The sequence below is a fragment of the Rhinopithecus roxellana genome, chromosome 1 (assembly GCF_007565055.1).
Source record: "Rhinopithecus roxellana isolate Shanxi Qingling chromosome 1, ASM756505v1, whole genome shotgun sequence".
Classification (NCBI taxonomy): domain Eukaryota; kingdom Metazoa; phylum Chordata; class Mammalia; order Primates; family Cercopithecidae; genus Rhinopithecus; species Rhinopithecus roxellana.
The window spans coordinates 113,646,242-113,671,127 of record NC_044549.1 but is presented as its reverse complement, the minus strand read 5'-3'; the positions used below and the strand labels follow the sequence as shown (position 1 = coordinate 113,671,127).

General features: G+C 40.8%; 1 protein-coding gene across 2 annotated transcripts in view; it reads right to left on the bottom strand.

Moving 5' to 3' along the window:
* The window catches only part of SLC9A9 (solute carrier family 9 member A9), a 602,343-nt gene that overhangs the window by 546,535 nt on the left and 30,922 nt on the right, over window positions 1–24,886 (bottom strand). For both annotated transcript variants that reach the window (XM_010381303.2, XM_030929287.1), the window contains exons 3-4: window positions 3,702–3,779; window positions 1,875–1,951 (exon numbers count right to left, since the gene is read on the bottom strand). In XM_010381303.2, coding sequence (XP_010379605.1) covers window positions 1,875–1,951; window positions 3,702–3,779 — 155 coding nt within the window. The remainder of the gene's footprint in view (window positions 1–1,874; window positions 1,952–3,701; window positions 3,780–24,886) is intronic.

Genomic DNA, 24,886 nt, shown 5'->3' with positions numbered 1-24,886 from the left:
GTCTTAAAATAAATCAAAATAGGTTCTCAACCCCAGTAAATGAAAATCACTTGATCACTTGAATTGAAATGTTTTAGATAAAGGCAGTTATATACCACACACACACACACACACACACACACACACACACACACACACAGAGAGTATATATTGGTGCTTTCTTAAAAAAAGGATATCGAAAGATCTAAGAAAGAATTTAGATTTTTCATGATAGTGAAAGCATATAATATAAATAAATGCACTTAAATATACTTAAAACCAGTTGTACCAAAGAAATGAGGTAACAATAAAAACTTACTATTCTACAATTTGGCAGCATTGTCCAAGAGTTTAGAATTTGGATACATTATAAATTTCAAGACTCCATATTATAGAACCACTAAAATAAATCTTTACTATTAACCAAGGAATATTTGTTGTGAGTCCACATGTCTCAGATCCCTCTCTCAATGTGTAGAAACAATGTATAGGGATGTATAGGAATTCAAGAGAAATTGCTAAAGGAAGAGAGAGTGAAGACCTGCTGGATCAGAAGCAAAGTTCTGAGTTCTGTCTTGACCATCGCCCTGATTCTCAGAAATGGTAAGACTGAGCCAATTATTTAACTATTCAAGATGTCTCATCTTCCGAATGAGAGGCTGTAGTTACATAGATCTCTTAGGCCCCTGCAAAGTTTAGAAATGTGAATATTTAGCTATTGCATACTCACAGAACAGAAAAGCCTTCCTAGAACATGCTTTAAGAAGGATCAAGTACCCTGTGTCTCTCAGGTCACTCACAGTTTAAAGACCACTTGTGTCCAGACTTAATGGGGCTCCCTAATCTATACACTTGCAAACCTCCCTTTTCAGGTGCTAAAATCTTTAATTTTCTCACTGTCTTAAACCATTGTGAATATATTTATATAACATAGCCTGACTTGTTCTGGTCTCCACTCAACAGAAATTTAGCAGTGCATTCAACACAAAATCCCTCTGCTTACAGGCACAAGTAAAGACACCGCCTGACACCTGGTTGGTCTTCAACGGACACACACTAGAAACTCCAGAAGAGAAGGGGTGGAGGCATGAACCGTATGTATTTTTAGCATCAGTTTCTTGTGTTGGGTTATAATAGCTGTAGACAGTAAAAATCAAGGGTAGAGTTGACTGTATCAGAAAATTGAAGACATCTGCATCATCACAGTCATCGTATCTGGACATTTTTTTTTTTTTCTGCAGTGGAGCTTTAATGTATTGGATGGGATTATCAGAGGCTGCATTGCCTTCACCATTTGGGACCACATTTTGCTTTATGATGAGCTGCAAGCCAGAGTGTATAAAGTGTGACTTAGGGCTCAGTAGCATAATCAAGAGTCTGCATTCTACAAGGTATTAACTGAAAAGCTATCCCAGTACTAAGCAACTCTGTTGATATTTGCACACATCTGTTTCAGACTGCTGTCTTGTAAACTTTCTTTTAGAAAGAAAACCCTTGGCATATAGTTACTTTTGCAATCCTGCCAAATACAGGTAAGGTCCCTCAATAGAAAACAAAAAAGAATGCAGTGAACATATTGGCATTATTCAAACTAAAAGAAGAATGCAATGCACTTCACATAACTCAAGGTGAGTGATCCACATTCCCTAAGTCAGAAGTCCAGAATTCACAGAGAAAATCCAGCAATCTTCTAGTTTGCTTTGATTTGAAGCCTTGCGTTTGTCAGAAGCCTCGGAATTAAGCCAGAAAAAAATGTATAAATATGTGATATACTAAAAAAAAAAAAAAAAAAAAAGACAATTTTCCCAGCCAGCAAGAATCCAGAAGTGTTAGATCCCTCACACAGATCACAGACCCCACAGACACCTGCAACTTGAGCTCCGAATGTCACTTACCCTATGACGATGCAGGAGATGGCAGTTCCCAAGAAGGCATATGTTAAAATAGATCCTAAGTTTTGAAAAAAGTGTCTCTAGGGAGAAAAAAAAATACTTAATAGAGTACATCAGAATTTTCTCTTAGTACAATAGAAAATAAAATAAATGTATGCAGTTCACAGATCCCTCACTGTTTAGGCAAGTTTTGGTTTTGGAGCCTCATTCCTGGCCTTATTGTGCTAATAGGGACTTAACTGATTTTCATTGCAAAGGACTGGGGGGAAAAGGCAAGAAACAGAAAAAAAAAAAAAAAAAAAAAAAAAAAAAAAAAAAAAAAAACACTGGAAGATGTGTAGGTAGGGATGAGAGAGGCAATTCCCAGAAATGGCTGGACCTGAGAGGGAAGGAAGGAACTGTACAATGTCTATGCCGGAATTGGGGCAATAATGGAAGACAGTTTTCATGAAGTTTCATTGTAAATGCAACTCCTTTAGCATTAAAACAAACAAACAAACAAAAACTATTCTAAGAGTTTTAAGTTGCCTTTTGATTTTACTGGATCTCTGACTTCTCTTATGTCTTCCAAATGTGATGAAAATAAACTTTAAAAATCTACAACAGCCTGCTCATGCCTGTAATTACAGCAATTTGGGAGGCTGAAGGAAGGAAGATCATTTGAGTACAGGAGGTTGAAGCTGCTTTGAGCTATAATTGTGTCTGGGCAAAAGAGGGAGACCGTGTCTCCAAAACAAAACAAAACAAAACAAATCCCCCAACTTACAGCAATTCACTTTATTTTAACGAGTGAGCCACAAAATGATGCTTAGTATTGGGACTGGCAGTGAAGAAGGGTGACCTGAACAAATCCAGCCTTCTACATTTTTTCAACTGCTTGCTTAGGGAAAACTCCATTCCAAGTTTTTGAGTGGGATCTGAGGAGCCAGACCTGACAGCAAGAGGGAGCCTGGAGTATACACAAGAAAATCAGGTCTGTAGTGAACAAGCTGCCTGGTTGCTGAAAATGACTGGTCAAGGGGAGGAAAGCCCCAGGAATCTCCTAGAGTGGGAACTGAGCTGCAGAAGAGCAGTTACATCACCTCTGCCTCTCAAAAACCATGTAGGCTGGAGCCTCACTCTGTGGCTTAGGGGATGCCAGTACTTAAACTATTATGAGAATTACTAATGTACAAAATGTGCGTAGACAGGCTGTGCCCAAATATTGTTGGACAAGTGCATAGAAACTGCAAAACTGGACTTTCCTCTCTATGAGCATCAACAGTATTCTTGAGTTTTCACTTGAAAGGATAAACCCAATGTTAATTAATAACCAAAGTCTTTAGTTACAATCATCCAGAATAATGCTGTCCAATAGAAATATAATGCAAGCCACATATTTAAAATTTTTTTTATTTTCTAGTAGCTACATTAAAATGTTTTTAAAAGATGAAATATGTTTTGATAATGTTTTGTTTAATCCAATCTATCCAAAATACTAACATTTCTACATGAAATCAATATAAAACATTATGGAAATATCTACATTCTTTTAATAAATAAAAAGTCTTTAAAATCCAGTGTGTATTTTACACTTAAAGAACATCTCGATTCAGACGAGTTGCATTTCAAGAGCTAAATAGTTACATGTGGCTAATGGCCTATATTCAACAGAGTAGGTTTAGAAGAAGTCTAGAATTCTAAGCGTGTCAGGTTTGAATCTGCATCACAAATCTAAGATAATGATACTCTGAGCAAATAGAGAAGCCCATAAAAATAACAGTTTCTCATTAGTGCTGGTAAAATTCTCTACTTAATGATAAAAGAAGAAAATGATCACTATATATTTACCTTCTTTAGACTATATCCTGCATGAAATATAATTGGTGGCAGTAAAACATTGAAGAAGATTTCTGGATCAAATGTCATCTGCCGGAAAGGAAAAAAAGGATAGTTAGAATGATGCTCCTTTGGGTCATTAAAAAAATATGTTTCAAAAACCAGTTATAATTGCTTTTGCTAAGCCTGTATGAGGCATATTAACTATTAACTTGACAGAGATGAAGGTAGGAAAAAATACAAAATTGGAAATTCATAAATATAGTATAACTGTAGCTTCTAAATGTAAAATCTACATACTTCCACACTATAGCTAACAACAACAACAAAAACTCAGTGAAATCTCTTTGGGAAAAATGTCTTATTGTGATTATCCATTTTTCATATTTTAATTTATATATACATACATATATACATATATGTGTATATATGTACATATATGTATATATATGTGTATGTACATATATATATATATAGGCTTCTTACAAGGATTTAAAGTTTTCCCCAAATAAAACATTTTTGGAAATTGGGTCTTCACTTTCCCTATTTTGTCCCATTCCAAAATTTAAAACATTTTCCAGACTCCATGGAAGAACACACTTGAACTTGAAGATGGATTTTTCTAGTATTTGTTTATTGAGTTTTACTTAAATGTTAAAATAAACTTGGCCATAAAGCAAGTATGACTTGGTATGAAGTACAGTGAAATTGTCAGGCCTCTGAGCCCAAGTTAAGCCAACATATCCCCTGTGATCTGCACGTGTATGTCCAGATGGCCTGATGCAAGTGAAGAATCACAAAAGAAGTGAAAATGGCCTGTTCCTGCCTTAACTGATGACATTACCTTGTGAAATTCCTTATCCTGGCTCATCCTGGCTCAAAAGCTCCCTGACTGAGCACCTTGTGTCCCCCGCCCCTACCCCCCAGAGAACAACTTTGACAGAGAACAAATTTTCCACTACCTACCCAAATCCTATAAAACGGCCCCATTCCTAGCTCCCTTCGCTGACTCTCTTTTCGGACTCAGCCCGCCTGCACCCAGGTGAAATAAACAGCCTTGTTGCTCACACAAAGCCTGTTTGGTGGTCTCTTCACAAGGACACACGTGAAATTTGGTGCTGTGACTCAGATTGGGGGACCTCCCTTGGGAGATCAATCCCCTGTCCTCCTGCTCTTTGCTCTATGAGAAAGGTCCACCTGCGACCTCTGGTCCTCAGACTAACCAGCCCAAGGAACATCTCACCAATTTTAAATGGGGTAAGCAGCCTTTCTTCACTCTCTTCTCCAACATCTCTCACTATCCCTCAACCTCTTTCTCCTTTCAATCGTGGCACCACCCTTCAATCTCTCCCTTCTCTTAATTTCAGTTTCTTTCCTTTTCTGGTAGAGACAAAGGAGACACATTTTATGCATGGACCCAAAACTCTGGTGCCGGTCACGGACTCTGGAAGACAGTCTTCCCTTGGGGTTTAATCACTGTGGGGATGCCTGCTTGATTATTCACCCACATTCCATTGGTGTCCAGTCACTGCAGGGATGCCTGCCTTGGTCATTCACTCACACTCCCTTGGTGGCAAGTCAATTGCGGGGACACCTGCTTTGGCTGCTCACCCACATAGCAGCCCAGTGCTGTTCCCCACCCCCTTCTCCGTGTCTCTACCCTTATCTTTAAACTTGCCTCTTTCACTATAGGCAACCCTCCACCTTCCATTCCTCCTTCTTCTCCCTTAGCCTGTGTTCTCAAGAACTTAAAACCTCTTCAACTCTTGCCTGACCTAAAATCTAAGCATCTTATTTTCTTCTGCAACACCGCTTGACCCCAATACAAACTCAACAGTGGTTCCAACCAGCCAGACAATGGCACTTTCAATTTTTCCATCCTAATAGATCTAGATAATTCTTGTCGTAAAATGGGCAAACAGTCTGCGGTGCCTGACGTCCAAGCATTCTTTTACACATCGGTCCCTCCCTACTTTCTGTTCCCAATGCAACTCATCCCAATTCTTGCTCCTTTCCCTCCTGCCTGTCCCCTCAGTCCCAACCCCACGTGTTGCTGAGTCTTTCCAACATTCCTTTTCTACAGACCCATCTGACCTCTTCCCTCCTCCCCAGGCTGCTCCTCGCCAGGTGGAGCCAGGTCCCAATTCTTCCTCAGCCTCCGCTTCTCCACCCTATAATCCTTTTATCACCGCCCCTCCTCACACCTGGTCTGGCTTACAGTTTTGTTCTGCCACTAGCCTTCTCTCACCTGCCCAGCAATTTCCTCTTAAAAAGGTGACTGGAGTTAAAGGCATAGTCAAGGTTAATGCTCCTTTTTCTTTATCTGACCTCTCCTAAATCAGTTAGCATTTAGGCTCTTTTACATCAAATATAAAAACCCAGCCCAGTCCATGGCCTGTTTGGCAACAACCCTTAGACACTTTACTGCCCTAGGCCTACAGGGGCCAGAAGGCTGTCTTATTCTCAATATGCATTTTATTACCCAGTCCTCTCCCAACATTAAATAAAGCTCCAAAAATTAAATTCCGGCCCTGAAACCCCACAACAGGACTTAATTAACCTCACTTTCAAGGTGTACAATAGTAGAGTAAAGGCAGCCAAGTAGCAATGTATTTCTGAGTTTGCAATTCCTTACCTCCACTGTGAGACAAACCCCAGCCACATCTGCAGCACACAAGAACTCCAAATGCCTTAACTGCAGCTGCCAGAGGTTCCTCCAGAACCTCCTCTCCCATGAGCTTGCTACAAGTGCCAGAAATCTGGCTACTGGGCCAAGGAATGCCGGCAGCCCGGGATTCCTTCTAAGCTGTGTCCCATCTGTGTGGGACCCCACTGGAAATTGGACTGTTCAACTCACCGGCAGCCACTCCCAGAGCCCCTGGAACTCTGGCCCAAGGCTCTCTGGCTGACTCCTTCCCAGATCTTCTTGGCTCAGCAGCTGAAGATTGATGCTGCCCAATCACCTCAGAAGCCCCCTAGACCATCATGGATGCTGAGCTTTGGGTAACTCTCACACTGGAGGGTAAGTTTGTCCCCTTCTTAATCAATACAGAGGCTACCCACTCCACATTACCTTCTTTTCAAGGGCCCGTTTCCTTTGCCTCCATAACTGTTGTGGGTATTGACGGCCATGCTTCTAAACCTCTTAAAACTCCCCAACTCTGGTGCCAACTTAGACGATACTCTTTTAAGCACTCCTTTTTAGTTATCCCCATCTGCCCAGCTCCCTTATTAGGTTAAGACATCTTAACTAAATTATCTGCTTCCCTGACTATTCCTGGACTACAGCCACACCTCATTGCTGCCTTTTCCCCAGTTCAAAGCCTCCTTCGCATCCTCTGCTTGTATCTCCTCACCTTAATCCACAGGTATGGGACACCTCTACTCCCTCCTTGGTGATCAATTATGCACCCTTTATCATCCCATTAAAACCTAATCACCCTTACCCTGCTCAACACCAATATGCCATCCCACAGCATGCTTTAAAAGGAGTAAAGCCTGTTATCACTGGCCTGTTACAGCATGGCCTTTTAAAGCCTATAAAGTCTCCTTATGATTTCCCCATTTTACCTCTCCAAAAAGTGGACAAGTCTTACAAGTTAGTTCAGGATGTGCACCTTATCAACCAAATTATTTTACTTATCTACCCTGTGGTGACAAACCCATATATCTTTTGTCTTCAATACCTTCCTCCATAACTCACTATTCCACTCTTGATCTTAAAAATGCTTTTTTCACTATTCCCCTGCACCCCTCGTCCCAGCCTCTCTTTGCTTTTACCTGGACTGACCCTGACACTCATCAGTTCCAGCAGCTTACTGGGACTGGGCTGCCACAAGGCTTCAGGGACAGCCCTCATTACTTCACCCAAGCTCTTTCTCATGATTTACTTTCTTTCCACCCCTCTGCTTCTCACCTTATTCAATATATTGATGACCTTCTACTTTGTAGCCCCTCCTTTGAATCTTCCCAATGAGACACCCTCCTGCTCCTTCAACATTTATTCTCCAAAGGATAGCAGGTAACCCCCTCCAAAGCTCAAATTTCTTCTCCATCTGTTACCTACCTTGGTGTAATTCTTCATAAAAACACATGTGTTCTCACTGCAGATTGTGTCTGACTGATCTCTCAAACCCCAACCCCTACAAAACAATGACTCCTTTCCTTCTTAGGCATGGTTGGATACTTTTGCCTTTGGATACCTGGTTTTGCCATCCTAACAAAACCATTATAAAAACTCACAAAAGGAAACCTAGCTGACCCCATAGATCCTAAATCCTTTCCCCGCTCCTTTTTCCATTCCCTGAAGACAGCTTTAGAGACTGCTCCCACACTAGCTCTCCCTAACTCATCCCAACCCTTTTCATTACACAAAGCCAAAGTGCAGGACTGTGCAGCCAGAATTCTTACACAATGACCGGGACTGCGCCCTGAAGCCTTTTTGTCCAAACAATTTGACCTTCCTGTTTTAGGTTGGCCATTATGTCTCCGTGCAGCAGCTGCTACAGCCCTAACATTTTTAGAGGCCCTCAAAAATCACAAACTATATTCAACTCACTCTCTACAGCTCTCATAACTTCCAAAATCTATTTTCTTCCTCACACCTGACACATATACTTTCTGCTCACTGGCTCCTTCAGCTATACTCACTTTTTGAGTCTCCCACAATTACCATTGTTCCTGGCCTGGACTTCAATCCGGCCTCCCACATTTTTCTGGATACCATGCCTGACCCCCATGACTGTATCTGTCTGATCCACATGACATTCACCCCATTTCTCCATATTTCCTTCTTTCTTGTTCCTCACCCTGATCACATTTGACTTATTGATGCAGCTGCACCGGGCGTCATCGCCACTCGCCAGCAAAGGCAGGCTATGCTATAATATCTTCTATGTCTGTCATTGAGGCTACCGCTCTGCCCCGCACCACTAACTCTCAGCAAGCTGAACTCATTGCATTAACTTGGGCCCTCACTCTTGCAAAGGGACTATGCATCAATATTTATACTGACTCTAAATATGCCTTCCATATCCTGCACCACCATGTTGTTATATATGTTGAAAGAGGTTTCCTCACTACACAAGGGTCCTCCATCATTAATGCCTTTTTAATAAAAACTCTTCTCGAGGCTGCTTTACTTCCAAAGGAAGCTGGAGTTATTCACTGCAAGGGCCATCAAAAAGGCATCAGATCCCATTGCTCTAGGCAATGACTATGCTGATAACGTTGCTAAAGATGCAGCTAGCATTCCAACTTCTGTCCCTCACAGCCAGTTTTTCTCCTTCTCATCAGTCACTCCCACCTATATCCCCACTGAAACTTCCACCTATCAGTCTCTTCCCACACAAGGCAAATGGTTCTTGGACCAAGGAAAGTATCTCCTTCCAGCCTCACAGGCCCATTCTATTCTGTCGTCACTTCATAACCTCTTCCATGTAGGTTACAAGCCGCTAGCCCGCCTCTTAGAACCTCTCATTTCCTTCCCATTGTGGAAATCTATCCTCAGGGAAATCACTTCTCAGTGTTCCATCTACTACCCCTCAGGGATTGTTCAGGACCCCTCCCTTCCCTACACATCAAGCTCGGGCATTTGTCCCTGTCCAGGACTGACAAATTGACTTTGCTCACATGCCCTGAGTCAGGAAACTAAAATACCTCTTAGTCTGGGTAAACGCTTTCACTGGATGGGTAGAGGCCTTTCCTACAGGGTCTGAGAAGGCCACTGCGGTCATTTCTTCCCTTCTGTCAGGCGTAATTCCTCGGTTTAGCCTTCCCACCTCTATACAGTCCGATAATGGACTGGCCTTTACTAGTCAAATCACCCAAGCAGTTTCTCAGGCTCTTGGTATTCAGTGGAGCCTTTATATCCCTTAGCATCCTCAATCTTCAGGAAAGGTAGAGCGGACAAATGGTCTTTTAAAGACATACCTCACCTTGGGAGGCCGAGGTGGGCAGATCACAAGGTCAGGAGATCGAGACCATCCTGGCTAACATAGTGAAACCCCGTCTCTACTAAAAAGTACAAAAAACTAGCCGGGCGAGGTGGCGGGCGCCTGTAGTCCCAGCTACTCGGGAGGCTGAGGCAGGAGAATGGCATGAACCCAGGAGGTGGAGCTTGCAGTGAGCTGAGATCCGGCCACTGCACTCCAGCTTGGGCGACAGAGCGAGACTCCGTCTCAAAAAAAAAAAAAAAAAAAAAAAAAAAAGACATACCTCACCAAGCTCAGCCTCCAACTTAAAAAGGACTGGACAGTACTTTTACCTCTTGCCCTTCTCAGAATTAGAGCCTGTCCTTCAGATGCTACAGGGTACAGTCCATTTGAACTTTTATATGGACCCACTTTCTTGCTTGGCCCCAACCTCATCCTAGACACCAGCCCTCTAGGCAACTATCTTCCAGTCCCCCAGCAGGCTAGACAGGAAATTCACCAGGCTGCTAATCTTCTCTTGTGTACTCCAGATTCCCAGCCGTATGAAGACAGCCTAGCTGGACGATCAGTTCTTGTTAAGAATCTGACCCCTCAAACTCTACAACCTCAATGGACTGGACCCTACTTAGTCATCTATAGTACCCCAACTGCCGTCTGCCTGTAGGATCCTCCCCACTGGGTTCACCATTCCAGAATAAAACTGTATCCATCAGCCAGCCAGCCTAATCTCTCCTCTTCCTCCTGGAAGTCGCAAGTACTCTCACCTACTTCCCTTAAACTCACTCGCATTTCTGAAAAACAGTAATAACCCTTATGAGCCTAATACATCCCTTTATTCTATTAGATCTATTCATCCTTACCCTACTTTTTGCAACAGGGCTTTACATAGTCACCCCTACTACTTGAACTGAACCCCCAAAACTAGTCATCTCTACTATCTTCTGTCTAGTCATACTCCTATTCATCATTCTCAACTACTCATAAATGCCCTACTATTGCTTATACTGCTGGTTTACACTATTTTTCCCAGCCATCACAGCTGTTATCTCCTGGTGCTATCCCCAAACCACCACTCTTAACTCCCTTTTAGAGTGGACAGATGATCTTTGCTGGCAGGGCACCCTCCAATACTTTCACCCTGATGAAATTCTATTATTTACTTTTATACTCACTCTTGTTCTCATTCCCATCCTTATGCCACCCTCTACCTCTCCCCAGCTATCTTCACCACACTATCAACCTTACTCACTCTCTCCTAGCCGTTTCTAATCCCTCCTTAGTGAACAATTGCTGGCTTTGCATTTCCCTTTCTTCCAGCACCTACACAGTTGTCCCTGCCTTACATACAGACTGGGCAACATCTTCTGTCTCCCTACACCTCCGAGCTTCCTTTAACAGCCCTCACCTTTACCCTCCTGAAGAACTCATTTACTTTCTAGACAGGTCCAGCAAGACCTCCCCAGACATTTCACATCAGCAAGCTGCTGCCCTCCTCCACACTTACTTAAAAAGCCTTTCTCCTTATACCAACTCTACTCCCCCCATATTTGGACCCCTCACAACACGAACTACTATTCCTGTGGCCACTCCTTTATGTACCTCTTGGCAAAGACCTACTGGAATTCCCCTGGGTAACGTTTCACCTTCTCGATGTTCCTTCACTCTTCATCTCCAAAGCCCAACTACACACATCACTGAAACAACTGGAGCCTTCCAGCTCTGTATTACAGATAAGCCTTCTATCAATACTGGCAAACTTAAAAACATTAGCAATAATTATTGCTTAGGAGGACACCGTGTATTTCACTCTGTCCTTGGGTAACTGCCCCTTGAATGTCAGACTCTCCTCCCAGGCCCTCTTCTTGTTTATTTATACCCAGCCCCATAAATAACAGTGAAAGGTTGCTTGTAGATACTCAACGTTTTCTCATACACCATGAAAATTGAACCTCCTCCTCTATGCAGTTACCCCATCAGTCCCCATTACAACCTCTGATGGCTGCCGCCCTAGCTGGATCCCTAGGAGTCTGGGTCCAAGACACTCTTTCAGCACTCCTCATCTTTTTACTTTCCATTTCCAGTTTTGCTTTGCACAAGGTCTCTTTTTCCTCTGTGGATCCTCTACCTACATGTGTCTACCTGCTGCTAATCGGACAGGCACATGCACATTAGTTTTCCTTACTCCCAAAATTCAGTTTGCAGATGGAACTGAAGAGCTCCCTGTTCCCCTCATGACACCGACATGACAAAAAAGTTATTCCAGTAATTCCCTTGCTTGTCGGTTTAGGACTTTCTGCCTCCACTATTGCTCTCAGTACTGGAATAGCAGGCATTTCAATCTCCGTCATGACCTTCTGTAGCCTGTCTAATGACTTCTTTGCTAGCATCACAGACATATCACAAACTATCAGTCCTCCAGGTCCAAGTTGACTCTTTAGCTGCAGTTGTCCTTCAAAACCACCAAGGCCATGACTTACTCACTGCTAAAAGGGAGGACTCTGTAAATTTTTAAATGCAGAGTGTTGTTTTTACCTAAATCTGGCCTGGTATATGACAACATAAAAAAACTCAAGGACAGAGCCCAAAAACTCACCAACCAAGCAAATAATTATGCTGAACCCCCTTGGGCACTCTCTAATTGGGTGTCCTGGGTCCTCCCGATTCTTAGTCCTTTAATACCTATTTTTCTCTTTCTTTTATTAGGACCTTGTATCTTCCGTTTAGTTTCTCAATTCATCCAAAACCGTATCCAGGCCATCACCAATCATTGTATACGACAAATGCTCCTTCTGACAAACCTACAATATCACCCCTTGCCACAGAATCCTCCTTCAATTTGACCTTTCCTACTCTAGGTTCCCACGCTGCCCCCAATCCCACTTGAAGCAGCCCTGAGAAACATCACTCCATGCCACCCCCCAAAAAATTTTTGCTGTCCCAACACTTCAATATTCTTTTATGTTATTTTTCTTATTAATATAAGAAGGCAGGACTGTCAGGCCTCTGAGTCCAAGCTAAGCCATCATATCCCCTGTGACCTGCACGTATATACATCCAGATGGCCCCAAGTAAGGGAAGAATCACAAAAGAAGTGAAAATGGCTGGTTCCTGCCTTAACTGATGATATTCCACCACAAAAGAAGTGAAAATGGCCTGTTCCTGCCTTAACTGATGACATTACCTTGTGAAATTCCTTATCCTGGCTTATTCTGGCTCAAAAGCTCCCCCACTGAGCACCTTGTGTCTTCCGCCCCTACCCGCCAGAGAACAACCCCCTTTTTGACTGTAATTTTCCACTACCTACCCAAATCCTATAAAATGGCCCCATCCCTATCTCCCTTTGCTGACTCTCTTTTCGGACTCAGACCACCTGCACCCAGGTGACTAAAAAGCTTTATTGAGCACACAAAGCCTGTTTGGTGGCCTCTTCACAGGGACGCGAGTGAAAGAAATGATGTGGAAATTCGTGAATCCAATATCTATCTGCTCTTTGCTGGGAAATCTGAAAATAAAAACTCACTTGATCTCTAAAACTTTCCTGGACTTATTCTCTGATTTCCCTACTTCTCTTTATCCTTTATTCTTTTCCCTCCCTCTTCCCACATCCCCTACCCCCTGCCCCCCACCCGCACACACAGGCATTCATTATTTTACCACTAAGGGTTTCTCACCATTAGACTCCTCATCAAAATCAAATGTATGGGTTTCACAACTCTAATTCACAATTTTCTTCCCCTTTTAAGCCTGAATTCTTACTCATCTCTCAATCTGCTTCTCAAAAGTTACTTCCCTGTGATATCTGCCTGATTTGCCATTTCAAACCAGCCACTCTCTGTTCTGTGCTTTTTCAGCACTTTGGCCCCTCTTTTGTGGCATCTGTGTTTCATCGCATACTTTGATGATTATTGGTTTGTATTTGACTGTTTCTCCATTAAATTAGGATCATATCAAGGATCACAGTGATGCCTTAGTCTGCATTGCCTTCTCCTCTGCCAGTGCTTAGCACAATGCTCAGTATATATTTGCTCAACTGGAGAAAAAAAACACTTATTTTTGAGAGTCAAATATATTAAAATAGAATGAATTATACCCACATCACAGGTAAGGATTTTTAAATTAAAAAATTTTTAAAGCCAAAGGACAAATTTTGTATATTTTCACTCATTTCTGTAGCTAAAAGTAGAAACAATTGAAGTCATGGAGAGAAAGAGTAAGTAGAATGATGGTTACCAGAGGCTGGGAAGGGTATTATGGGGTGGGGGTGGGGGGCAAGTGGGGATTATGAATGGGTACAAAACATAGTTATATAGAACGAATAAGATCTAGTATTTGAGAGCACAACAAGGTACTTATAGTCAACAATAACTTACTGTACATTTAAAAATAGCTAAAAGAGTATGATTGGAATGTGTATAGCACAAAAAAATAATAAATGCTTGAGGAGATGGATACCTTCACCACTGAAAATTTTAGAAGCCTCTCTTGGCTTCATGTTTTACCCTGGGCCTAGTTGGGCATTGTCAGAGCCTCCCTTCACCCTTCCTCATACTGGCTCTCTGAGGAAGTGAAATTTGAACTGAGATGCAAAGGCAGAAAAGTGACAAAAACAGGAGATGAGTGGAGGAAAGAGGATCCCAGCCAGAGCATAACAGGCACAGAGATCTGAGGTAGAAAACAGTTGTGTGTAGGCTGGATGCAGTGGCTCTTGCCTATAATCCCAGCACTTTGGGAGGCTAAGGAGTGTGGATCACTTGAGGCCACAAGTTCAAGACCAGCCTGGCCAACATGGTGAAACCCCGTCTCTACTAAAAATACAAAAATTAGCCGGGCGTGGTGGCTTATGCCTGTGATCCCAGCTACTCGAGAGGCTGAGGCAGGAGAATCGCTTGATCCCCTGGGGAGGCGGAGGTTGCAGTGAGCTGAGATGGCACCACTGCACTCCAGTCTGGGCAACAGAATGAGACTCTGTCTTTAAAAAAAAAGAAAAATAAAAGAAAACAGCTGCTATGTTCAGAAACTCAAAGGCCAGAGGGGCTGGATGGAGTGGGCAAAGGCCACAGCATGGGGTGATGGGGCTGAAGAAGAACAAGGTAGAATTGGGCAGCACTGGGAGTTGGTCCCAAATGGAGAAGGTGCCGGTAGAGGGCTGGGCAGGGATGAGAAAACACCTCGATGCTTTAAGAAAGTCACTTGGGTGGCTGCTGCAGAATCGCGGTGAGAGAGGATGGTGGCCTGGAGTTGGGGAGAGAAGGCAGTACCCAAGTATATTGGGGAGGCAGAATGAGCAGTCAACAAGTTAGGTGTTGGGGATAACAGGAAAGGGAGAAATGACTTGTAGGTTTTTTACTTAGGTAGTAAGAAAGCCTAAAGTTCAAATGCCTGCTAAATCATAGCTGCTCATTAAACGTTGGTTTCCTTTCACTAGCACACATTCCACATGTCCAGAAAAATTATATTACTTACATTATGAATCAGACATGATTAAACTTCAGCCATTTCTTTTGTTATACTAGCTGATTCAGAAACCTGAGTAAAAAACTTTGGACTGCAACAATCGACTCAGAAGCTGAAAACGATGATCTCTGCTCATCATATATTTAAAACCAATGTATTACATTAATTTCTTTTCAGAAAATCAATCTAATTCTACTAGGTTTTGTATTTTATAATTGATTCTGGGCTCTTAGTACATTTGACTTTTGGTGTACAAAGCTTGTAATTATCTTTCGAAGAGAAGCACCAATGTTTTGATTCTGTTTTTACCTCACAGACCTCTGGCTTTTAATATATGAAAAACTGAGGCACTAAAGAGAAAAACAAATCATTTTATTTCATGATCTAGGTTCCTTCTGTTATATAAATTACTTGGAGTAGCGTTTAAGGGCATGGACACTCAGAGCCAAGCTTCCTGGGTTCAAATCCTAAGCTCCTTGACTTGGACAGCTATTTAACCTCTCTGTCCTTCAGTTTTCTCATCTTTACAATAGACATAATAGTGTGGTACCTAATTCTAAGATGTTATAAGAATTAAATGAATTAATATTTGTAAAGCCCTCAAAGCATTGCCTGATATCTAGTAAGCATATTTTATTTATTATAAAATAAAATAAAATATTTGAGTGAATATGTTCAAATTATAGCATTTGAAGAAACTGCCCTATTGGCAGAAACTCCTAAAGGTTACACAACTATGCAAAATTTGAGGAAAGATCTTAATTTTTCATCTAAGTTAATTCCCTTTCTAAGAGTATCAGGAACACCATTATTGATCTATTTTTATGAGGATTCTTTGAAAACCTATCAATGCATATTTGAAAGTTTTAGAATAGAGATGTATTTCTGAATGCTTGAGGGATGAAGCAGTACAGCTGTGATCATCTGGAAGAGAGAAACACAGTGGCACAACCTCCTGGACAGAAAATCCCTTGCCTCAGCAGTTTTCCTGCAAAAATCGGGTTAATCACTCAACCAGAACATTTCAGTAATGAGAATGCTCCACTCCCTGCATGCAGGTTAACTAATATGCTATTGAATTATATTTTTTGGAGCAGCCAGATGAAACTGGCAGGCTGAGAATGGCATGCAGCATGCGAGGATTTATTTGTATATACAAAACAGATTTGTGTTCTTTTCAGACTTGCTGTAAGCTTAGGAACTGCTAAATCAGAGTTCTGGGAGTAAGTCCAAACCCAGACAATTTCTCAGAAATGGCTGGATCTGCTGCTGTACTAACCTCCAGATGGGAATTCCACATGTCATTCTCTCCAGACTTTGTGTTCAAATCATGGCCTTGGAGGTGGGGCTGTTTTTAAGGCCCAAACAGTTAAACAGAAATTATTGTAACATGAAGAGAAAAAAAATCCAAGCAAGGGATGGGTGAGAAGAGCAGAAAGCTAACAATATTCCAGCTTAAGCCTTTCATTAGTCTAAGATACAAATCCTATAGACAAGCACTGCCTACTAGAACTTTTTGTGATGGTGGAAATGTTCTTTCCTTGTACTACACAATATGGTGGCCACTAGCCACATGAGCCGTTGAGCACTTGAACAGTAGCTAGTGCAACTGAGGGACTGAATTTCTAATTTTAACACTGGTGGCTAGTGGCAATTGGAGAGTACATTTACTAGAATTTAAAATTTACACCATTTCCTTTTTAGATGTTCTGTCATACTACACAAGGTATGACTAATTTGGAGCAACAGACTTCCAACTCCGAGATGGAAACATTATGTATGTCTTATGAAAGCAGTGAGATTTTTAAATATTAAAATTCAATTCTTAAAGATAATATGGGAGAGAGAAAAATAATATGTTCACGAGGATGCAGCATATTTTAAACATTATCTCATACGTGCACCAGTATTTGGCTAGCAATGGCCCAGACATATATTTACAGACATAATCAACTTGAGCACTTCCCAGAGTAGAAAGGATATGTACCAAGTTAATTTCCAAGTTCATCAGAAGGTTATAGATACAAAATTCTTTTTGGGTATGAGTATTAAGGAATCCATTGACTCAATATGACTTATCTGGGAAGAAATATCAGTGTTCCACTGAACTACTAAATAAATAATCAGTAAAACAACCATCCTAGTGAGAGATTGTGATTTATATAGTATATTCCTTCCAAAGAGGTCTTTTAAAAACATTGTTTCATCAATTCTGACAACATTCTCAAGTGGTAGCTGGCAAATGCAATTATCCCCATTTTCCGGAGACAGGAGAATAAATTAATGGCTTACCCAGTGTCAATCAATAAGACAGGACTATCACTGGGAATTGGATGTATATGCTTGGACAAATGAAACGTGTGCTTTCCAAGGAAACATGAGGCTAATATAACAATTTTAAGCAAGATTTAGGAGTGTTTAAGAGAAGCTGGAACTAAGAAGTAGGCTTTTGCTATTTTGCAATTGCTGATTTTTTTTTTTTTTTTTGGAAAAGTAAAAGTGGTTAACAATAACGTGTTAATCATCTTCAATGCTTTATTCATTAAAAATTTAACAATCCTCTTTTTGCTGCAAAGCACTTGAAGATATATTATAGAGAGACTGACTCCATGAAGGTTATAGTCCAAGGAAGGAAAGACACTGTGTAATTGCATCTTAGGCCCGGGGCTAAGCTGTAATTCAGAGTTTTCTATGACAGGGACACCATTCTGGGCTTGCTGATCCCCCAGGAAACTTTGATGTTGAAGCAGCGTATGAGTTGGATTTTGAAAAATGGGTAAGAGTCTATTTGTGGGGCGCTGACGTGCAGAACCATGCTCTTCTGCTTGCCCCGGGGGCAGTGGGCCAGAGTTCCCCAAACCACAAAGAACACCGGTAGCTTCCTGGGGTTTCAGTTACAGTTGGTAGCAAGGAATTTAAAATATTAAAATAAATGCAGATATATGAAAAAGTGAAACTAAAAATCTGTATCCATTTTTAATACAAATAGAAGACTTCAAAGGAAACATCTTGGCTCAGGCAGCTTTGGGTCACACCTAGGGACAGCTCAAGTGTGTGCATTTCTTTTCCTCTGCCTTAAGTTATGCTTTGGTTTGGAAGAACCAGAGTGAGAGAAAAAAGAAAACTCCCAGAATACCTAATGAAAATACACCACCTACTAATTAGATGACCTTGGTCTATTTACTTAACCTCTCTGAGCCTCAGTTTCCTTATTTATACTATGGGCATGAAAATGCTTACTTGCTAGAGTTGCTTCTGAGAATTATATGTAATAATGAATTTAAAGGGTTCTGCTTGGTACCCAGCCCTATTTTTCAAGAAGTGTTCACTGGCCTGGCACAGTGGTTAACACCTGTAATCCCAGCACTTTGGGAGACTGACATGGGTGGATCATTTGAGGCCAGGAGTTCCAGACCAGCCTGGCCAACATGGCAAAAAACAGTCTCCACTAAAAAAAAAAAAAAAAAAAAAAAAAAAAAAACAACAACAACAACAACAACAAAATTAGCCGGGCATGGTGGCACATGCCTGTAATCCCAGCTACTCTGGAGTCTAAGGCACAAGAATCTCATGAACCCAGGAGGCAGAGGTTATAGTGAGCCAGGATTGCATCACTGCACACCAGGTTGCGTGATAGAGAGAGATCTTGTCTCAAAAAAAAAAAAGAAAGAAAGAATTTAAAAAAAGAAGTAAAGAAGTGTTCACTAGATCTGAATCTAAATGAAATAAAATATTGAAGCAATGGCTTGAGAGTATGAGGTACAAGAAACACTTGGGGAACAGAAATAGACAACACTGGGTTCTTAAGGAATAGAGGGGAAGGTAAAGTCCAACACGAGGATACAACCAAGATTGGGGGCCTCTCTCAGATCCACTGGATTTAAACTATATTTACTCAAACTTGTTGACAAAATATTTTACACAAGCAGAATTAAATAATAAAATGGCTATTGGGAATAAAATTTTTATTACTCCTAATAAGGGTAATTTGGTAATAGCTATCAAAATAGTAACTGTTGATACCATTTGATTCAGTAACACCTCACCTGAGAATTTATCCTGCAGACATGCTTGCGCATGTGTGGAATAATACAGTTACAAGAGTATTTATTGCATATGAAATAATGGAAAAAACAAAGCATTGAGGATGATTGGACCATGGACTAGTTAAATAAATTATGATATAATTCATAAAATCCACCTGTTAGAGAAGCTGAGGAAACTGCTTTCCTATGAAATAATGTGACTGTGCTCTAAAATGTATTGTCAAGTCAAAAGAGGAAGGTGCAGAATGGCATGTCTGGCATGTGTTACAGAAATCTCTATGACCTCACAACATCCATTTCCTTTTTGTCCTGGTCAGACATGTAGACTACATTTCCTTGTAGTCAGGTGGGACCACATGACTGAGTCCAGGCCAACTGAATATGGATGGAAACAATATTTATCACTTCCTAGTCCCTAAAATCCCCCAGATTTTCCATGCTTTCTTTCCTTCCTTCCTTTTTCAGCTCACGTAGAGCATCCAGCAGCAGTTATGAATCCCTAGAGACTAACAGAGACACTAGATTAAAGGAAGTGAGAGCCATGAACGACTCCAGGAGAGGAACCCAGTGCCCCATGATTGACCCAGAAAGCCACACTGGATTGAGACATGCACAAGAAATAAACATTTACTACATTTAGCTGCTGAGATTTGATGGTATTTTATTAAAGTATTTGGCCTATCTTGTGATTTGTGTATTTTTTTAAAGAAGGACATGAAATATTTACCTGTGCATAGAAAGAGTAACTATTGGTTGCTTTGGGGAAGGCTGGGGAGAACTTGGTGGTAGGAAGGGCATTTGGCAGAAGACTTTTCTGTGTGTACCAAGTAAGGGGCAAGGGGTGACCTTCTTTGTGCTGGTTTCAAATCTATAAATACAGAGGTGACCACTGCTGAGAGCAGTACATGCCAGAATTTTCCCCAATAGGATACAAACAGAAGTGATAATATTGGGTCAATGAGGCTAAATTGGAAGGAAATTAGGGTTCTAATGAGGGTGCTCATGGCTGAAGAGGACAAGTCTGGGGCTCTGCTAATCCTTGATCCAAGGATGGAAAGATCTATATCTCGTGACACACCTGTAATCCATCAGCACACCAGCCTGGGAGTACTAGAAAGGCTTTAACCCCCCGATCCTGGTCCCAACTTTAATTCACCCCTTTTTAGGGAATAGAGAGTGACTAGTCTGATTGGTGAGTTGGAGAAGAGGAATTAAGTGTGTGCCTCTCAGCCCTCTCCTCTGTTCACATTGGAATAAGCCTGCTTGATGAGTGAATCCCTACTCTCTTCCTCCCATCCTCAAGCTTTATAAGAGCAGAGCCCAGCATGGAGGACAATTCTGTCCAGCTGGGTCTCTCTGGGTATGTAAGTCTTTCTAATTCTGGTGTAAAGGTGAGCAAGACAGCCCCAGACCAAGCCCCATTATTTTGCATTTTGCTTTTGATCCCCATCTTTCTGATTCCTGAACCTATTTATCCACTGGCTACAACATGAGCTAAGCAAAAGAGACAACAATGAATGAACCCTTCAAGATTCTCACATACTCTTTTGTACTTTTTGAACATCAGGTTATGTGAATGTATTACTTAGTCAAAAATATATATATTTTTAAAGAAGATGTCTGTGCAGATTAGTTTGCAGAGACCTCAAGATTGTCCTGGATGAAGGGAAACCATTGCCAGGCTGCAGTTACCAGAACGAGCACAAGGTAATGATAGTGTGAATGAAGGTGACTGTGATAGAATGGAAAGAAAGAAACAAGACCAGGAGACATCCATTCACTCAACATGTGTTTTCTTAAAATAAGCCAGGCATATGGCAGGGAGGACTAGCAGGGTTTGTGGGTAAAAGGTAAAAATAGAAAACTCCATAAGGAATCTATGTTTCTGTACCCGGGTGAGTGACTGAGAATATGGCTGGGGAGGAGCTGACTCACCAGGAGCAAGAGGGTCAGAAAGGCTGAGGGCTCATGGAGGCTTCTGCTCACTAAGTTGGAGGTGCCTGTACGCCGCTCGGAAGTATGTGCCTGGTGGCAAAGTCAGGGCCAAGGAGAAATGATCCAGAATCATCGGTATGGAAAAAATGAGTTGATGAGCATAGATGGGATATCTGGGAAGTGAGTGCCATAAAAAAGAGCCAAGGATCAAAGACAGAATGCTGAGAGGGGACGCAGTGGCCCCACCAGGGAGAGAGACAACAATCAGAGACAGGAGGAGAATGAAACCCAGGGCTGCAGAAAGCCAGAGAGAGGTGGAGGATGAGAAGGAGCTGCTGCTCTCTCATGCAGTGCTCCTAGGCTTAGCAATACAAACACAGGATGCTGAGTGAAATTGGAACTTCAGATAAACATCAAACACTCTTTCAGAATAATTTCATAATATTGCATTTGAGTCATAATTTTCCCCAATCATTGACTATGTATCTGAAATTCAATAAACAGAAAGAGATGTAAGAATGCAAACCCCTAAAGTGGACCTGTTTTTGTACCTGGCTGAGACAATGGATGGGGAGGAACCGACTCCACCTTCCCTGTTCTGATGTCAGCTGCTGAAAAAAGGAGTTTAAGGACCAAGGGAAAATCCTTTGGGTTTCATAATTAGGAAGTGGTTTTTGATCATTTCTGACTGACTTACACCAAGAAGTGGGTACAGGAGGTTAAGGAAAAAATGAGTGATGGCAAGGTGGGCTCTGGGCCTTTCATGGGGCAGGCTGAGCAGTGGCTTTTTCAGGAACCTGATACATGGCTCTTGGATGAACAGGAGGAACAAGGGAGAGGGGAAATAAAAGGACAAAGGCCGCAAAAGGGAAGGAAGGAGGTAGGAGAGGACATCAGGAAACAGAGTGGTAAGGGGCAAAATAATGAAGATGTGCTAAGTTAAGAAAATTCAAGAAGTGATAAGAGCAGCAAAATTATAAATGAATGCTTTTAAAATGGGGAGAAATTTTACTCAAGACATTCAAATCTGTGGAGAGGCCCAGTTAGGGGATGGTTTCATAGTAAAAAGCCTTCTTCCATTTCTCCAGGTGCTTGCTGAAGAGCCCTCGTACATGGCAGGCACTTGTCAAAGAAATGGGTCATACCTCGTGCAGACCAACAGCCAGTGCCATTGACAGCTAGGCCATTAGAGGGAGAAGCTGCCTTAGAGGTCACCTAGTTGGGGAGAAGGGTGGCAGTAATGGAAAGTGGGGACAACTGCCTCCTCCATTCCTGTCTTAGCAGTTTTGACTTCATGTGCTTGACACTGTGAAGTCCTTTCTTTGTTAGATTTTCTTTGAATGAAGGGCTTTTTGCCATTAAAAAAAAAAAAAAAAAAAAAAAGGTTTAAAACCCTGACCTAGTATTGGCTGGGTGCAGTAGCCCACACCTGTAATCCCAGCTCTTTGGGAGGCTGATGTGGGTGGATCACGAGGTCAAGAGATGGAGACCATCCTGGCCAACATGGTGAAATCCTGTCTCTACTAAAAGTACAAAGAAATTATCCCAGCATGGTGGCACACGCCTGTAGTCCCAGCTACTGGGGAGCCTGAGACAGAAGAATCGCTTGAACCTGGGAGGCGGAGGTTACAGTGAGCTGAGATCGCGCCACTGCACTCCAGCCTGGCAACAGAGCAAGACTCCATCTCAAAGACAAACAAACAAATAAAAAACAACAAAACAAAAATCCTGACCTAATATAATCCTCCAGAGAGATGGAGAGACATGTGCAAGGTCCAACTTGTTCAGAGGCAGCACCAAGCTTGGAAATTCTAAACCAGAGACGTTTTTCTTTTATTTTGTGTATGTGCTTAACTTCACCTCAAACAAGTTTTAAATGATATGCTAGAGTTGAAGTTCCTCCTCTTCTCACCCAGCCCCGGAAATAATCAGTGCCCTTTCCTTCCATTACTGTATTTATGTATTTCATATGTGTGTGGTCATAAACCATAATTAGTATTGCTTGTGTGTTTTTACTTTACTATATTTGAGACAGGGTCTTGCTTTGTTGCCCAGGCTGGAGTACAGTGGTGCAATCATAGCTCACTGCAACCTGGAACTCGTGGGCTCAAGTGATCCTTCCATCTAAGCCTCCCAAGTAGCTAGGACCCCCAGGTGCATACCACCACAGCCACCTAATTTTAAAATATTTTTGTATATTTATTTTAAAATTGTGTCATAAATACCCTTTTACATTTATTGAATATAAAAGGTATCCTCTTGCCTATTACATTCAACATAGTTTTTAAGATTTATGTATATTAATATACAAGTGAATCTCATCCATTCACTTAAACTGCTGTGTAATGTTCTATGAGATGAATATATCGTGATTTGATTTTTTTCCCTTCTCTTGTTACCATTACTAGAAATGCTGCAATGTATATTCTTGTACTTAAGTCTGTGTATACATGTGAGAGTTTCTCCAGAAGTGAAAATACCTAGAAGTGGGACTGCTGGGGTATGAGGTATATAAACCTTCAACTTTAGTAGGTATCACCAAATTAGAGGGGCTATACCAATTTATACTCCCACAGTAAAGTATAAGAGTATTTCCCCAGATTTTAGCCAATACTTAGTATTGATAAATTTCTAATTTTTGGCAATCTGGTAAGTATGAAATGATATCACATGATCATTTACTTAAAATTTTTCATTACTAATTAAAAGAACATATATTCTTCATTTATTGGCCTTTGTGGTATCTCTTTAGTGCATTTTCTGATCTCTTTTACTCAGTATTAGTTTTTCTTATTGATTAGCTCTTAATGTAATCTGGTTACTATTCTGCTTTGGTTATTTAGATTTCAAATACATTCTCTATTCTCATGATCTCCTTAAGCTTTTAAACTTTGTCTTTTAACTTTGTTGATACTATCTTTTTCATGCAAAAGTTTATTTTAATGTAGTAAAATTTATTCCATTTTTACTTTATTATTTATGCTTTTGGTGATATCTTTAAAAAATATTTTCCTATCCTGATGTCATATATATATTTTTCCTAAAGTTGTATAGTTTGATTTTTACTTAAGTCTCTAATCCATCTCAGATTTATTTGCGATAAGATGTGAGATAGAGATCTAATTCTTTTTCTTCCATATTGACAGCCAATTGTCCTAGGAAAATTCATAGGTATTTGGTAATTAATCCTTTTCCCCTTGATTTCAGTTGGCTCTTCTGCCACTTTTCAGCGCTTTTTCAAAGACCCAGAAGACATTCATTCTAATAAATATTTTATAGCTGTTATCTGATATTTAATGTTTAATAGCCTATTCAATGTTTCAAAATATAGGAAAATCTTTATACAGATAGGTATTCACTGAGGTATTATTTATATTAGTGAAAATTTAGAAACAACTACAAAATCAAGCACATTTCCATCCATTACAGTCAATTTTTAAAAGTCTGAGAGAAGGTTTAGGTTATGATAACAAGTAAGTAAAGCAAGTTACAAAGCTTTAGCGACCATCTGATTTAAGCTACACAGAAAAAAAATATGTAAAGTGACTGACGGAAATTTACCACAATTTGTAGTAGTTGCGTAATATTGTGGGATTATTTTAATTCTTTCAGGTAAAATACTTTCTTGTCATTCCAAAGGAATATCTTGTAAAGTTACCATTTACGAAGTTATTCTACAAATATAATGGAATTACTAATGAAAATCAATATATTTAAAAAATTATCTTTTAAAGATCAAGGGATAATAAAAGCTGAAAATAGAATATAAGAAAAAGCTAAGAACTAGGGACTCAGACTTGTTATAATTTTTTTTTTTTTTTTTTTTTTT